This window comes from Dermacentor silvarum, chromosome 6 (assembly GCF_013339745.2).
Source record: "Dermacentor silvarum isolate Dsil-2018 chromosome 6, BIME_Dsil_1.4, whole genome shotgun sequence".
NCBI lineage: Eukaryota > Metazoa > Arthropoda > Arachnida > Ixodida > Ixodidae > Dermacentor > Dermacentor silvarum.
In genome coordinates, this window is record NC_051159.1 from 37961172 (window position 1) to 37979360 (window position 18189).

The window sequence follows — 18189 nt, forward strand, 5'->3', positions numbered from 1 at the left end:
ATCCACTTCAGGCGTCAATTCATTTTGGCAGTTGAAACTTTCGCTTACTCATTTCAGGAATTTTGAGCCCCAATACAGACACATTAATATTTAAAAGCTTTGTTCAGAACCTAAACTTACCGACTTTTTATTTCAGAACGTTTTTGCTGCGTCCACAAATGTGAACTTCAAGTCTACACTTCAATATCAACTGAGGTGCGTGGACGATACGGACTATTTCAAAACAATTTTTTCTTAAGAAAGAGCGGCCACTTGAGAAATGTCTGTAGTTCGAACAGTAGCTGTCAAACACAATGAGAGAAGAGAACCGGTTGCTTGACCAAATACAGCATCGAACCATACCAGCAGCCCCCCCCGTCAGCCTAGTAACTCTATTGACTCGGTCACTTGACGCCATATTGATACATTGTACAGCACATATGCAATAAAGCGTGTCACGCGAGGCATGTATATAATGCGGTTAAAACATTAATATTTTTGTTTGTGTTTCTGATCCTGAGGCATTTTGTAGGCCTGTGCGAGTGTTCGCGTAGGGCGTACAAGGGTTTTCAGTTTGGTTAAGAATGCTTCACTATCAGCGACACAGGCAACAAAATATATATATTTCTTTGTTCTTAGTTTTCCATTAAATGAAGCATTGAGACAAAATGAAATTGTGACAAATTCTGGCAGCGGTGATGTAAGCAACAGAATCCGCGCAAAGTCAAATGTGTGATGCTTTGCAATCATGGCAAGTTCCTGTTTTATCTTTGCGGAGCGTATAAAAGGCATGCGCTATTAACATAAGTGAGCTAAAATATATTTTTATAACACAAGTAGTGCGGGACTTGTGTTTATAGTGCGCCCGACATATAGTACTATAGTCTACACTTACATAGACCAATAATGAATTCAGCGCTCAATAACCACTTGAGCATGGCACGAGTTGTTTATTCTAACTACCCGTAATTGTGGAGACTAATGTGCGAACGCTCCAATTTGTATATTTTGTCCGTACTCGCCATACTCAGTAGATACGGTATCCTGCTGCTGTGAACGAGGTCCCGGGTTCGATTCTATAGACCGCGGTGGCCATATTTTATGGAGGACGAAATGTACAAGCGCTCGTATACTCAGATATACGAGCAGGTTAAAGAACCCTATACACGGCATGAATTAACCCGAATTCCACGAATAGCGAGTCTCTCATATCCTCTGTGTTACTTTGGGACGCTAAACTTCATATATGAAAAAGGAACCACGTGTCAACTATAGAACGTCGCGGAAGAAGCGTTTGAAAGTATGTTAGCATTAGTTTTGAAGGAATCGCCTCTGCTACAAAATTACAAGAAATTTTCTTTGAACTCAAGTCCGCGTCCAACGCCTAATGGACTCTCCGAATGGTTGTTATGAATAAAAAAAATTAGAAAGGCAATCAAGTGCAATTACTTTACGCCGACTAGGAAAACAGAGGTTATATTGAATGAGGTGCTTCTCCTTTATAAGAACACTTTGCCCTTTTGTAACACCTGTGCCGTCGTCTCGGTGGCAGAAGCAGCTGGCGTAATTTCTCACCAACCCTTATTGCACGGAGACGACTTTGAGAGGTCGTGCCCAAGAGACGTACCTGTACTCCCAAAATTTCTCATTCATCTTGTCGAACGGCGTCTCCCCGGTAAAGATGGTCCAACGCCACTTGTCCAGTAAGTACCCGAATGGCAAGAAGGCAATTTTGTTCAGCGCCGACATAAGCAGGATGTCAACGGAATCTGCAGAGAGGAAACTGACATCAAAAGAGGGCAAAGCTTGCGTGCTGTTGCAGTTGTCCTGCGATGCACGCTGTACTCACGAAATTATATTGTAATACACAAGGCGGAACGCGAACAGTACGTGGCAGAATAGAGAGCTGCGTGGATGCAAGGGGTGCGATTTCGTAGTGACGCCTTTTCCGATGCTATTTATTTTCGCACTTAACGCGCTTCGTCAGTGGTCATATCTAAAGCCCCTCTATATTGACCCTTTTCGCGGCGATCCCGTGGGCGCTGCCGTGTTTGATGACGTGGTGACGCGTCCATTGCTTGCCTCAACTGCCTCCGTTGCCTCCTTGTTTACAATAGAAGTGTATCACGCCGGCGCGGCTTAGAAAACCTCTGTTTTCGGAGATATCGTAGACAGGGACAAGATGGACGACACGAAGCTTTGGTCACAGCTTCAGAGGACATGCAAAAGCGCTTTCGGAGCTGATTAAGCTATGTCCAAACGGCGCAAGCAGCGTATATGGTGCTTGTTCCAAAAGCGGGGCTAGATATGTATTCCAAGCTATCGAAACATTCCGCTCATGAATTGAATCAGGATTAGTGTGTTTTGCTCTTTGTACTTTATTTGGCAAATATTTTGAAGCAGCGGCTTGTCAGTTTCTGACTCCGTGAAGTTCCTCGGTGCGGCCACTATCTGATTATTTTCTGCCTAATCACTCGCGGGTGTGCTCAGTGCCGATAGATTTGTTCTTGCTGCGCATAAGGCTTGAAACGTAGCTGTTTTGTACATTGTAATACCTTGTAGTAAATAAATATTACAGCTATTACTCGCTTACTCTTGTGGACCTTCACGAAACATTCAGCTTCGACCATTCGTGCGCCATCGGTGTAGTCTGTCATTTATTGTGCGTATATACAGTGTACACATATTCAAGTGTGCGCTCATTCACTTATTCTTGATATGTCGGCGATAGAGTGGGCGTAAGTTTTCCTGCCATTTGGGACAGATGTGTATAGATAACGTGCGCGAAACTTACTATGACAGGAAGCGGCGCTACTCCCTTTGTCATTGTTTAACGAGTGGTACTCACTCTTGCCGACGTTCTGGGGATGACGCCCTTTCTTTGAAGGTTAGCGATACAAGGCTGGCGGATGAGAAAATTTCTGTATACTCGAGGAAAGCCGTACGTACATCACGAAGTGCCGGTAACACGTTCAGACAGTTGCAACAGCGGTCCGCAAATTTGGCCGCGCAGATTCATTCTATTCCTTAAAATGCCAGTCACTATTTTTGCAGCCAACTATTGCACATGTCTTCAATCCACATGATTCAATCTACCATGATTGGAGCACAGTGTGTTAGCGAAAACTCAGTCTCATTTCCGACAGCTGATCGCACAGAAGCAAGGTAGAAGGAGTAATGGTTTCGTATTCGTGCGCGGTCGCTGAGGAGAGGTATGGCGCGTAATGTCCCTATATAAGAAAAGTACCGCCATCTACTCTTTCCTCCGCCGCCTCCTCTCCTAAAGCGCTTGCTTTTTTCTTTACTTTTTGCTTGCGAAAGCCAAGTCGACGGTGGCGCACCTATAGAAAGTCCACGTTGAAGCTTTCAGGCTGGGCGCGCGCCGCCGCCGCCGCCGGCGACTGCGGCTGCGCAGAGAGAGGACTTTCAACATGGCTCTGAGGCGGAAAAAAAGAAAATATAAAGAAGTGAAAAGCGCGCGCTATCATCGTCCAATCGGAGATACGTGAGAGAGAGAAGCGGCGTTTATCAAATAATGGCGGTACTTTTCCTATATAGGGACTTTAATGGCGCGCCGCCGTGAGCGCCACCTCGTTTCTTTAAAACAAACTGCTCCACGAAAAGGGTCAATAAAAAGTAGCGACACTCTTCTCCTCCGCCTTCCCTTCTCCTCGTTTCTCCTCTCTTTCGCGCTCCTTTCTCGACCGTGTTGCCGCCTACACCGCTTGAGACACGTGCACTTCTTTATCTTTCACCGTTGACCGCTTTTCACCGGCTAACAAATGTTAAACGTAATCGCTCGGCGCAGGACGCACCTGCATGTATCGGATGTTTCTCGAGCGTTATCGTTGCGTCTGTCCTTTGTCTGTTGTCACCGACACTTATGTAATCTGATTGTTTGAGTGCCGCGAATTGTGTAGTACTTTCTGGAAGACACGCGGGCACCAGGGATTACTGTCGAACCTTCGATGACACATGTATGAAAGCCGACGCGTTTCGACACTGGTCAGATTTCGACGATCGCCGAATGTGTTCGCCGCTACCGTTGTGCTCCTCGCCAGTCGGTAGACGCTTTTCGGGCGAAAATGGCGATGGAGCACGATCGTAAACAAACGCAGCCAGCGCCCGGTTGCGCGACGGCCCACGTGATGCTATTAGGCCAATACCGACGCGGCGTCCGCCTCGGACAGGGCGTGCGAGGAGTAGGCGGCATTCTTCAAAGCTTGTCTCTACTTTTTATATAGAGGGGTTTTAGTCATATCAACGCTCTGCCCGCGTTATCGACGGGATCAGCCGGCCGTGAGCGGTGGGTGATAAAGGTCGCATAGAATCGAGCGGAAGGCATGGCTACAAAATCACGACCAAGGACCGACGAACGCAGAGCTTCGCTAAAACTAGGAGTGAACATAAATTTTCAATCAATAGAAGCAGTGGGAACAACTACTCACTGTATTTATCCGTTGATTTCATCAAGTGCAGCTTCTCGTAATGCGATTTTGTGGCCACCGACAGGCCTATCAGGTCTCCGACAGCTTCGTGGAAACCTGCACAGAATGAAAAGTTAGGCACGTATTTTCACTTCATGATCTACCTAATCAAGCAGCCGTGTAACCTCAGAAAAGGATGATGTTGCGTATCCTGGGCCGGTATTTTGTAGCGATGCCTTTAATGTCATAATGCCTTTTCGCGCTTATCGCGCTTTGTCAGTGGTCAGAGCGACGGTCCGCTCGCGTTATGAACGTTGATATCGTTAGCGGACCGTCGCTCTGACCACTGACAAAGCGCGATAAGCGCGAAAAGGCATTATTGCATTAAAGGCATCGCTACAAAATACCGGCCCTGAGGGAGCATTTCTGGAAGAACGCAAGTTTGGCCATGCCGGTATTTCATTTTAGCATTAAGCGCACAAAAGACACAGGGACAGTTTCGACAGACGTATACGAAGCGCTATGTCTACGTCTGCGTAAAGTGTACCTGTACCTTTTATGAGCTAAAAGCTAATATGGGACATTTCTGATGGGATACCATCAAATCCGAGTCATATTCAAAAAGGCCCAGATGTTTCTTATTGTCAATTCATAATGTCAGGGCCTACTTAGAGCAAATACATTAATGAGAAGTGTGTCCTATTACTATAGCAAGGTTTTCTAACTCCACTAATTTTGTATTATTTTGAAGGAAGGCTAGGTTAGAAATCGTAGTCTCTACAGGTGTGGGGAAACCTGTAATTTCTTTTCATTCTAAAATGCTTACAGCGTAAACGGTCTCAAACACATAATCCTTCATTATATTTCCTGCTGCTCTTTTGCATTTCATGGAGTCTGCGTATTGATGACTAAAGTGAGGTCAACCCGCCTATTTCTTTTTTTCTATCGTTCTTGATTGTACTGTCCACTCGCCGTCGTGGCTGTTCTGCTTCGTAGCACGAGGTCGCGCGTTTGATTCCCGGCCATAGCGGCCCATTCTGTCGCTCATGTTTCAACGAGAGTAGGTTAATGTGATCGGAAGAAAAAATGAGCTCATTGTAGTCTGTTACAGTGAATCGAGCGCTTGTTTTGCAAATTGAATATAATTACATTACACGGAAAGCACGCTTTTATCGCAATGCATGTGAACTAAATAAGCAGGTGTTCCGCTCACTTTTACTACACGTGGATAACCTAAGTTTACAAACGCAATTAGCGTTTATCGCTCATGGACATACTGAGCTGACATACTGAGTTCTTTATTTTTTATTATTTTTTCGATTCGTGAAGTCAAACTTGCTTTGAGTCAGGTCCTCTAGAAACTTCAGAATGTCAAAAAATAGATAGATAGATAGATAGATAGATAGATAGATAGATAGATAGATAGATAGATAGATAGATAGATAGATAGATAGATAGATAGATAGATAGATAGATAGATAGATAGATAGATAGATAGATAGATAGATAGATAGATAGATAGATAGATAGATAGATAGATAGATAGATAGATTAAGGGTAGAGACACGGTAGGAGAGAGGCCGATGGCAACTGACAATAGTCAACGTATTTTCAGGCACCGAAAATCTTCTCCGTAAAGGGGCGGGAGATTAGATGGCCTAATATAATATCCAATGTCGCTGCCACTCAACGACCCCAATTAATATCTTAACAATGACTGTAATGTTAAGCTGGAGCAGTAGCATACTAACGGGGGCGCACAAAACATATTTAAATGGCTAAAACACAGCGCTACACCTACTTCAAGATTTCACAAATCTTTCATCTGTAGCCCGAATGTTTTAAAAGGTAACAGTACATCGCGAGGAGGCAGTATTGTGTTTGTCATTGCGTTATACTCTACGCGTAGAAGTGTCAGCTATATCAATGTTCTGAGCTTTTAAACTTCATTGTATGCTTGTCAGAAATGATGAAATACAATCGAAGTTTTCAACCCGACGCAATGAAGAAACATAAACGTGCTAGTCAGCAGACGAGACAACCTTCGTTGGCTCCCTCTCGCAGCAGGACATGCAGATGCTTGTACAGCATGTAGTACTCGACGTGTCCCATCTCGTGGTGGACAGTCCGCAGGTCCTCCGCGCTCGGCTCTGTGCACATCTTGATCCTAAAATTGGAAAACCGCGACAAAAGCTTTAGTCATACTAACAGAGACTGCATTGCTAAAACTATGTATTCGTTTGCTTTGAGCAGCTTTCAGCACTGCACACTGCGCACGACCATTTTTCTTTCATTAGGTGTATATTGCCCTATTGATAGCATAGTTAAGTCTGTAAAGTGTCCTAAGTACTAATTACAAGATCCCAACTGGTTTTCGTTCGGTTGTCTATACTCAATTGGTCGTGTTTGTGTGGCGCAGTCGCCCATTGCACGACGGTGCGCTTGCTCCTATCCTCGCCTCCGCACCGCTTTCCTGGTTAACATCTCTCTCTCTCTCTCTCACTTTATTGTCCCTCGCTCACACTGTCACACACTCACTCCCTTACGCAGTCACAAACTCAAACTGTCATTCTCTCTTTCTTTGCTGCTCCCCCTACGTGTCCCTAGTATTCCCTGAGTTGTGTGACGTACGTGCCCCGAGTAAGCTTTGAATCTGTACCAACTAGCCCATCATTCAGTCACCGTGCAACCCATTCATCATCTTTGTAATTGTGCAGCATCAGTATCTTTCATGTCGCATGCGTGTGGTGCTTCACTCTGAGACTCATGCTGATACTTGCCCACTCCAGCGCTAGACGTAGCTAAAGGCTGTGGTTCCGTACCTGAAATCGTCGCCGTCATACATGTTCCATGCGGACGCGTGGCACTGAATGTCTCTGTCGTTTGGCTTTGTGATGATGGACTTCTTCCAAAACGTGTCCGTCATCTTGTCAAGGCCTAAGCTCGCGAAGAAGTCCTCAGCCGCGTGGAACATCATCGTGGCATTCCATTTCTGCAAAAGTGGAAAAACCAAGTGAGTGAATATAAGCAGAAGTGCTCCACAGTGCTGCGTCACCAATGGCAGCATAAACGAAGGAGTTTACTATAGATTTTCGGGCCCGCCAGCAGTGCATGTCGAGATCTTGACTTCGTAGAAAGGGTTAACCGTGAGAAATAACTGCGTCTCCTCGACATACTAGTCAAAACTGCAAAAAATTACCCTTATGGGGCTCATTGTAGCAATCGAACATCTAGAAGTCCTTAAAAGCAGTGACGCTGAATTCCACTGCACAACCTGCAGCGGGTTTTACTTTTCGCCATGGCATAGAATTACTTTTTTTTTACTTCTTCATTGGGTACGTGCCCTATTTTGTATTACTGGTTTTGTATAAACTCGCTCGGTGCCATACCCCGATCTCCTGAACTGATACGGAGGCGTCGATCCAACATCAAACTCTAGACAGATATATCTTGCACGTGATAACTTCAACTGAGATTCAGTGTTGAGCATCGCGTTTTCATTATGACACATTATGATCAGTGATATATGAGACCGATCTGAGCCATCACTCTCGGATTAATTTAGCTTCTCCGCAACGACAACCACCTCACCTCCTCCCCATAGTGAGTGCCAAATTGAGATTGGATTTTAAAAAACCTGAAAATTGGGCGAATGTGGGTTTCCGGTAATTTGCATAATCCGCAACATCTGCGCCAGAGGAATCGGCCATGTTGTGTGAGTTAGGCGTGGCGTCACGCAGTATCACCTGTGACGACGAGGTTCCAATCACCTTGGATTGTTTTAACAAATACAGATAAACTCTAGTGACTGGAGCAGGTGCATTAGCGTAGGCGTTTTGTTGTTGGATACTCACGTGCACTGCAAAATATCGATAAATATTCTTCAGTTGAATAAATCAGATGCATGGTGACACCAGGAGACTGAAATGCGCATTTTTGTCAAAAGTCAGTCATTCGAATCTTCGGTTTTACTGGAATGCAGCGCAACAACTGTTTATCGATAAACTATCAACAATGTAGCCCCAAGAACACATTGGGCAAATGAATCGACAACACGATAAGATAGCGCGAAAACATCAAATGGCGTTAGGGCGTCTTTTCCGACTTACCCGGACTTTGATCACTGTAATACTGAGATTTGTAAGACTGAAATTTACCAATCCAGCTTAGCGTAATTCGTTAGCGTTTGCTTGAGGCGTATGTCGCCATGCTGCTGTGTTATGGCGAAGGCAAAGGCAAATTGGACGCGATATTAGTTAGCATTTGCTTGAGGCGTATGTCGCCATGCTGCTGTGTTATGGCGAAGGCAAAGGCAAATTGGACGCGATATTAGATAGATTTAGATTAGGGGACGCAAGCGGCTTGCGCATGTAAGAACTAGGGGCCACGGTACTGCACATGCGCAGACACAGACGTAGGAGTTTGCTCATGCACAGCACCGTGGCCCCTAGTGCAGACCACTACGCAGAGGTCTGCGCATGCCCAGTACCGTGGTTCCTAGTTCTTGCGTACGCAAGTCGCTTGCGTCCCCTATTCTAAAACACGCTGTTATGCTACATAAAACGCAGGACCTGTTCCACCATTGTCTTCGAGATGTCGAGGGGTTTCTCTTCCTTAGTGAGGTGAGGGTAAAGCGTGCCCCACTCTTGCGCCCACATATTTCCTGCACATCGGAAAGAAAGAAAAAAAAGTCAGTAATAAGCAGTTAGCACATATAAATAGCTGCGGAAAACAATGCGCTAACAGCAACTCTTGTTCACCATGGAAGCAGCTATTCTGAAGTCGTGACAAAATAGAGTTTTGCGTCATTTGTCCTTTATTATGCAGTATCATTTCTTCCATTTGTCTGCTTAAAGTAGAATGTAACGTCAGATGACCTGACAAAAAAGGAAGAGAACTGATGACCAGTCAACGCTTAAAAATATATGTGGTTCATGTTCAGTTATCTTTCCAAATAGGTAACGCGCAGTATTATTTAATTTGCATAAAGTTGTGTGTTGCTTTCACTTGAATACGTAGTTGTTGATAACGTGTCCTACACAAAAACAAAAAAAAATACCTCGGTAATCCAGTAAGACATGATTCGGTCTATACGCTAATGTGAATGATGCTGCTTTAATTAGAGGTTTTTCCCCTCTCCATTAATGTGCCTTAATTGGTGTTGCTGTTGCACCTCGAATAATCTAGCCTCACTGATGATTGCATGTTTCGGTAAAAACACGTATTTTCTCAGGCTGAGTATTTACCCTTGGCGGAAATAGTGACCTGGATCCCAATCAATGGCAAAGTCGGATGCTGCTTTCCCGTTGCCTAGATACTCGTATCGACGTCGGAACAATGACGGATTGCTGACTAAGAGGATGGCGAAGTCAAAATGTATTTTTGTTGTCAGTCCTGAATTAGCGCCTGTGCCAGCCGCTGCTGCCCTCAGACTGGGTCAAGTTGCGGTGCGCAACTTTTTCCTTAAATCCCCCATAAATTGTACATTTATGGAAATAACGGCAAATTCAAACTTAACTGACACTTAAGTACGCTGATGGACGCATTGGTAAACTAATATCATCTTGATCTTTCGGCGTTAGGTCATGGACATAATGTGGACTGAATTATTGGGTACTCGATGACTTAAATTTAATTAATTAAATTATGGGGTCTTACGTGCCAAAAGTGACGATCTCATTATGAGGCACGCCGTAGTGGGCGACTCCGGAAATTTGGACCACCTGGGTTTTTTTTTACGTGCACCTAAATCTAAGTACACGGGTATTTCGCATTTCGCCCCCATCGAAATGCGGCCGCCGTGGCTAGGGATTCGATCCCACGACCTCGTGCTCAGCAGCCCAACACCATAGCCACTGAGCAACCACGCAGGGTACTCGATTACTTGATTCAGTTTAACGACCCAAAGAAGCACAATCGCTATGAAAGATGGCGCATATAGTAGTCCAAAAATAACTTGGATCAGCTGCTTTTTTTTTACTTTGTTTTTTAATGCGCACCAAGCACATAGTACACGAGTGCTTTTGAATTTCTAGAAATGTGATGGCTGTAACCGATAATCCAATCCCTGAATCTGGAACTTCCAAAATCCACGAGACCTCTAAAGTTTGGTCTGGTACTCATGGTTTATTTACAAATAGACATTTAAGCAACATTCTTTTGAAGCACATCTCTGTTGTGAGGCAAACCCTAAGGCTTATAATCAACATGTCTACACATTAAACCTAAGCACTTACCCAAGAGATGGGCTGGTATGGTGCCGTCCTCAGGCAGGCGTCCTGGATAGATCTCCCTGAGCCTCATCCGCACATACGCGTGCAGCTTTTTGTACAGAGGAGAGAGCTCTTCCCAAAGTTTATCTACTATTTCTGTCATGTTTTCTGTCTCATAATCGCTGAGCCAGGCGCTCTTGAGGTTGTCATAACCTGCGATTCGGCCACAGAAAACAAACAGTTCACGGCATAAAGTAAGAGTGACTCCGGGAGTGAACATCGTGTAAAATTAAGCTTGAATTGATTTCTGGGGTTTTACGTGCCAAACCCATGGTTTGATTACGACACACGCCATAATGTTGGACTCCGGATTAATTTTGACCACAAAGGGATCTTTAACGTTCCCCAATGCACAGGGACAGGGGCGTTTTTGCATTTCGCCCCCATCGAAATGCGGCCACCGCGGCCGGGATTTGAACCCGCGACCTCCTGCTTAGCAGCGCAACACCATAGCCGCTAAGCCACCACGGCGAGCAAATCAAACTTCTACAAAATCGCTCACGAGAATGACTGCGGCACTTCTGCACGTCCAACGTCTGGAAGATTACCAACTTTCTCTTATCCACAGTATAGGGTAGCAAACCGGACGCTCGTTTTGTTGACCCTGCCTTTCCTCTCCTAGCTCTCTCTCTAGCTTTTTTCTCTCTCTCCACTATGTATTGAGTAAGTTCACTAATTTCCCAGCGAAACGCATACTGCACAATTTCATTACGGTCTCTCTACAGGGACATATATCGCCGTCTTGAGCGTTTACTTGTTTACCTGCGCCTGACTTATTGCATGCTTTCTTTAGACAAAGAAGAAATCTTTTTTAGTACGCAAAACGTGGAAGGGAGGAAGTTGGCGGCCGGCGACTTCCTTCCTTCTATGTTCTGCGCACTGAAAATAATTTTTTCCTTGTTTAAAGAATGCTGCACCAACCAGATCAAGCCACCACCCTGATTGCATTTGTATCAGAATACGGGCCGCTGAAATTATCTTAAGCCAAGCTTTTATTTGGGTGAAATGATGTATGCTATGCACGGTTTCCTTGGTTTGGCATAACATATTTGCTTCGAATTAACTGACATACTTTATCTCCTCGAACCGAGTCCAATGACAGCAAAACTAAAATCTAAAAAAAATGGAGGTGAGAGAAATTCATAAAGAGCGACGATAAGTACCAAGGCGCTTGAATAAATATTCTCACTTAACTGACAGATGGCCCTGTCACAGCGGCGAGTAAAGAACATGCTGCGCAGGAAGGCAGGTAATACACAAATGGCTCTTACAAGTAGATAACAGTCCGGCGCCTTAACTCCAAGTCAGGCTCCTTCAGATAGCGGTCACTTGCCGAGTTAGCGCACCAACCAACGCCTGCCGTTCGCTAGCATCATGTTTCAGTTACCATTTCACGTATGCCACAACTATACCACAACTGGGAGATTGCCCACGTCGGAGCAGATGAGCACATCATTTGGCAAGGCCCAGACTAGTCGCAAACTGAAAATATGCGCATCAGCTCGATGGAGGGAGTGCTGCGGCATTCGAAACGACATAGTAGGAATAAACCTGTGAAGGCGGCCATGGCGACTGCTTGGTGCGAAGTAGTGCTGTCCTTATAGCATTTTGCATAGTCGCACTGACGAGATAGTTACCACTGAGTCCAGAGAATCGCAAGAGAACAAGTATGTCATCATTTAAAGCTTTCTGGCAGTTCTACCTGCAAGATCGTTTTCCCGCCTTCCTTAGTGCCAGGTATGCACTGGTACCAAATACAATGACCATTTAATTCAGCAAGAATATGTATATCCGCGACGTCAAGAGCCAGGAAATAATGAGTTACTCGCTATCGCCACTAATTATTTGGTGTGCTGGCTTTGACTCACTAACTACAGGACCACCCCATACTCGGCGCGCTTTTAGGATTACACTCTCTCTGGTGGCGCAGGTTTATTCAAACTGGAGGTTCGTGAGAGAAACCGCAGCAAATAAAAAAAAATATTTGCCTCTAACCACAGGAAATATAATTTCCTCTTAGAGGAAGATTAAGTGGCAAGTCATGTCTTCTTCCAAACAAGTTTACCCTATCTAAACACACAAAAAAAAAACACAGCAGGCCCAGGGTGGCAGCAATGGTGCTGCTCAGGTACAGTTTTTCGGCATTGTCTGCGCGAATGAATGGTGTTGGCGGCAAGTCAAATTTGACTATTGCCTTGTCGCTTTCAACTCGTTACATATGATGACGCCCTTTCGTTAAAAGTGCATAGACGTATCTAAATCTAACAATTGGGATCGTTATGAAAATGCGGTCAAACCGTAGACTTGATTGCTTCAAAAAAAAAAAAGAACGTAAAGCTGCTTTTTGCAATGCCAGCAACATTGATGACAGAACAAGCTTAAATGCGATGTAAAGCGCCAGGTGCCTTAAAACATAAACACCCTGTTGCCAGATAGCAAAGCATTAGACAATGAAACGAAGTAAGGTGCGTAATTTTATAGGCTGTATAAATCTAAGTAAACATTCGCTTACTAAGAAAACAAACATGGTAAACAGATCTCCCTCGATAACCGTGAGCATTCGCCATCTCAAAGCTACCGCCATGGCAAAGCATAACTCTACTATTGCAACTGTGCGGCGTCTCCAAAATACCGACTACGTGACCTCCAACACTAGGCGCGCGGGCAGACGGCGTCCACAAAGCCCACAGTCATCCTGGCTCACCCTTCAACCCGGCGCCCGCAGCCTGTGACCTCCAAATCAGGGTGCAAGGAGCGCTTATGCGCTCGACAGCGCTGGCATGCAGCCACCGCCGGACTAGAGGAAGAGATGCCCGCTCTCCTCCTTAGGCCTAATAGTGAGGCAGCGCGGGCTCGATCACGTGACGACCTTCCACATTGGGTATGCAGTGAAGACGGCGCTCATCAAGCCACCATCCTTCGCATCTCGTCCTCACATGCTTGCCCTCACACCGGCACACCACGTCACTATTAGCAGAGGGCGCGCGGGCCATTCATTCTCTTAGTACTTTGTCACTATTCGGGATAATGGTCGGGGAGTAGGACAGTGGCCACTAGTGGAGACAACATGGTGAGTGTGCCTGGGCTCTGTAATGTCCGTATGGTTGTTATCACAATAAAATATTCTCGCACCTAAGTACCAGGCACTGCTAACGCCCATTTTCGTGACAGGGGAAGGACTGGTGATTTTGTCTCTTTGGGTCCCACGTGTGACAAGGGTAGTCCATGGGCGCGTTACAGGTGCCTGAGCCCATAGGGGTATGTGCCATTGAGCATGGACCCTTTCTGCACTATCACCAGGATCGGCCCACATGACAGGGATATGTGCCATTGAGCTTGGACCCTTTCTACATTATCACCAGGATCGGCCCACTTTTCATCATGACAACGCCACCCCCACCACCACCGCCGACACTTGTAAGCCTATAAAGCTTCGCTTAAAAAACCTGTTTTTGTGACAGTTACATACAGCGTGCAGAGAAAGCTAGGGCTTTATTTACCTAGATACACACCTCTACCACACAATCACTTGATAAGTTTAGAAATATGTGTTCAAAAATATTGTCAGAATTATTGTATAAAGCTACTTACTTAACTCTAAGTAAGTAAATTTTACTTAGGGTGAAATAAGCAATTTATACGACACTTCATAAAAAAAGCCTGCAAAATATTCCGTAAGGTCGCATTACACTCACCATCTAGAGAGGCGGCTTCGTTGGATAGCGTGATGTACGGAATAAAGTACTCTTTTACAGCAGGACCTACAGCGTTGTGCCATGCCAGCCAAGTTTCAAGTAGTTTTTCGTAGTTGCCGACTTCCTTCATAATTCGCGTCAGGTCTGCAAACAATACGGAATCAAGGTCAGGAAGAACTCTTCAGGTCTACAAGTGTCGAGCGCAAGTGACTCGAATGACGCATTTTGTTTCTGTATAACCAAGACAATCAGTATGAATGATTCAGTAATCACTTAAAGCCTCCATCTTCCTGTGAACTTGTGTCTTGCTTCAATTATCACTGGTAACACTAAAAGGGCTGGTGTATGAGCACCTGTGTGTCGTGAACATTTAAGATAACACAACACTCACATATGCCGCACGAGCAGTCTCTCTGTGGAATGATGAGTGACTGCGTGCGGCAGCATCTGAGGTTGGCTCGTGTACCCGGGATCCTGCAGGACATCGCTACTTCGAAGCCATGAAGAATCATAGGTACAGCGCTTCTCGCTTTCCGTAGCTTGAGAGCACCAGGCTAGACCGAGGTAGGAATGCTACGCATTGGGCTTCGTGGAGTGTTGTGAATTTATTCAGTACTTCTTGTTACAAAGCATACCAGACCTTTCTTTTAAAAACATTATTACAACATTCAGAAATCCCCTTTGGTGAAGAGCTCAATTCGGCAGACTGATATTACTTGGGAGGTGAGAATTAATTACACGAGATATCACAGTACATAGCGACTTAGTAAAATTTTACTCGCCGCTTAGCTATTCGCATCACGGTACGTGTTTTCATGCATGAGCCCTGTGACTTCGCATAGCCCGCCCACTTGAAACAACTAAGAAAGCTCGCGCCAGTTTTGGGATAAGTGCCCCAAAACTTGAGGCAAGAATGTTGCTCCGATAAATTTCTTTGACAGCACGTTTTTTAATCACAGCACTGCAAATGTAAAGTGGACCCGGTGCATTGTTGCAGTGTATCATGCAACAGTGAATAGGCATAGACAGTCTAAATACCGATGGCTATCTTGGGGTTTATTGCCCTAAAGCACAAATTATGATTTACAAGTACTGAGGCTTGGGAAAACAGGAAAATGAACGATTTTTAAAGTACTACTCCAGGTAGAGTTTAGAGAAGCATAAAGAGTACACTAGACCTCCTTCTACCTTTTTTTTTATATAACAACATTTATTCCATGGCCACATTTAAAAATCAAAGTTGTGCCTAGAACCGTCCGCGCAAGCGCTGGTCAAGTACCGTATTTTCGCGCGTATAACTCGCCCTTGCATATAACCCGCACCCCTAACTTTGAACTCCACGAAAAAGAAAAAAAAATAACCTCGCGTATAACCCGCACGCGTATCCGAAAAAAATGAGGTCTAGGAAGTTACAACTGCGCGCAGTCATCATCTCGTTTTCAAAACAAATTTATTTCGAAACGACCACCGCAACGTTGTCAGTGCTGTCGTCCGATTCACTGCTGCCATCCGAGGCTTCATCGCCGCTCTCAAAGACGTAATCGTCTTCTTAACCATCTCGCAGCAGCTATGTTGCCAATTTCTTCAGCAGCGGCTACGATCTTCAGTTTCTCTTTCACTGTGAAAGACTACCGTCGAGACACACTCGTGATGCCTAAACAAGGCTGGCCGAATGTGCAAAGTGGGCTTACAAGAAACGGCACCTGACTCATGCGAAAATCGTGCGAAAAGCATCTAACCAGACTATGGATGTGGATCTGGCTATAACCTGTGTTAGCCTCTTATTGGCTTAACACACGTCGATGTCGATAGGCATGCGGACAACGCGGACTTGCACGGTAGGCCGCGCATTGCCGTGAAGCCGACCCCCACCCCTCCCTTCGCGAATTTTCGCAGATAACCCGCACCTCCACTTTTTAAGCAATTTTTCAAATTTGTGGTGCGGGTTATATGCGAGAAAATACGGTAGTTTCCATTGCATAGCTGGTCTGGTTTTGCGATGCAACGAGCTTAAGTTGACTGGTTCTATTGCCGTAGCGGTGTATTACTGCTCCACCTTGTCAGACATTAACTAAATCATCACGCACACAGGTCAACAACACATTTTTCGTCGTCGTGAGGATTTTCAATTGTTAGTTCTTTCATCGATGCTCGCCATGCGCCGCATGGCAGTAGAGTCACTAAAGTAAATTCGCCGCCGGCGCTCAACCTGGCCTTATTAGAAAATCCTACTTTCCCTGTACCATAAGTCCTGTTTGTTCTTATATGGCTGATACTAAGTGTGTTTTGTTTTTATCTGCACCTTGTATTTAAAGATAAGCAGTGGCACGTAACCAATAAACTGAATTACTCGGTGAGGCGGACACTACTTCTGCGAGAAATGAAAATACTTAATTGAATACTTAACATAATTGTACTAATTGTTTCATTCGTTACTTTAGGCACATAGTGCAATTTACAAATTGCACTAGCACAATTTACATAGTGCTGGTGAGTTCAAAAGGCGTATTCACTTGCAACGAATTCTCAGGATGGCACCAGTTTCGATATAATTTTCAAAGATTCCGACAAAATACATTGGCGTTCAAATTACTTTTGTATGTCAACGCATAAAAAAGTGTTTTCATAAAATGTAATTGGGACAACAGTGCCTTTTCACCGCAAGTTTGTCGATGCACATCTCGAAAGCGGTGCGGTAAATATGCGCGGTAAATTGTAGAGTAAAGCATTTAATTTGTAAAATTTTCTTAATTAGTCAATGACGCATTTCATTTCTCGTGAAAGTTACGACCGCCTCAACGAGAAATTTAGTTCTAGGGTTAGAATTGTGCTATCTGCCACAGTCAATTAAAAAAATAGTGCAGACAAAAACAAAGCACCCTATGTAGGAAGAAACAGGACAGGGCAAATATGATTTTGCGATAGGGCGTGTTCAGCAACTGAATATCCTAGCCCCTGAGCTAAAACCGCGACAATTTCGTAAACTTATGCACTTATGTCATTTCATGTTTCCATAGTCCTCCCCTCCTTTCCCGCCCTCCGCAAAAACAAAATTAGGTGGCGTTTTGTAAGTGTTCTTACCGGGATCCAAGGGAAGGTCCTTTTCCGTGCCAACGGTCACCTTGGTCGACCCGTAGATGGCGGCCATCTTCGAGCTAAGACTGGTTGCCTAAACGCAGTGAAACGATTTGTGAACTTGATTGTAATTTCGGCATCAGTCTACATGATTGCCTCGCGGGCCTGTTTTAATTAAAGAAGGCAAGGTGGTATACTCACGTTCTCTAGCTTGTCATCGGGAAGCGCAGCAAGTCCTATGGTAGCGACGTGCCTGAATATTCGTTTGAGCGAATTATTTTTGAAATTTTGCCAGTCAAAACGCTTTGCCGTAATTCCAAACTCACGCTCAAGTTTGGAGACTTCGGTAGAGACCTCATTCTGAAAACGTAAACACAAAAGAAGGCACTCATTGTCATCGCTTGTGAACAGCAATGCAATCGGAAGTGTCATTAGGCAATGAAAAGAGATAGGGTTTGGGGAATTTCGTCAAAATAAGGCGTTAAAATAAAATGTTGTATCTTAATACAACAACCAGCTTTAACAGATTATCGCATTTTAAAGAAGGTCAATATGTTTGTGGGAATGAAAACAAAGCAAGCAAGACCATTTTTCCCGAAGAACTTGACCTATTTTGTCCGCTTTATAACTGGGCTGCTGTTTTAGGACTCGTGATAAATCGCGACGTTTTACAGAATAAATGGGGCTGTATTTGTCTTCGCCAAGAATTGAGCAATGCTTGCCCGACAAGCTCTAATTCTG

The 18189-nt window shown here is 44.7% G+C and overlaps 1 protein-coding gene across 1 annotated transcript in view; it reads right to left on the bottom strand.

Moving 5' to 3' along the window:
• LOC119455430 (angiotensin-converting enzyme) overlaps nucleotides 1-18189 on the bottom strand; it is a 64145-nt gene that overhangs the window by 13268 nt on the left and 32688 nt on the right. The window contains exons 3-11 of the mRNA XM_037716835.2: nucleotides 17650-17808; nucleotides 17455-17542; nucleotides 14374-14517; nucleotides 10643-10831; nucleotides 8978-9069; nucleotides 7229-7398; nucleotides 6449-6573; nucleotides 4428-4523; nucleotides 1607-1748 (exon numbers count right to left, since the gene is read on the bottom strand). Coding sequence (XP_037572763.1) covers nucleotides 1607-1748; nucleotides 4428-4523; nucleotides 6449-6573; nucleotides 7229-7398; nucleotides 8978-9069; nucleotides 10643-10831; nucleotides 14374-14517; nucleotides 17455-17542; nucleotides 17650-17808 — 1205 coding nt within the window. The remainder of the gene's footprint in view (nucleotides 1-1606; nucleotides 1749-4427; nucleotides 4524-6448; nucleotides 6574-7228; nucleotides 7399-8977; nucleotides 9070-10642; nucleotides 10832-14373; nucleotides 14518-17454; nucleotides 17543-17649; nucleotides 17809-18189) is intronic.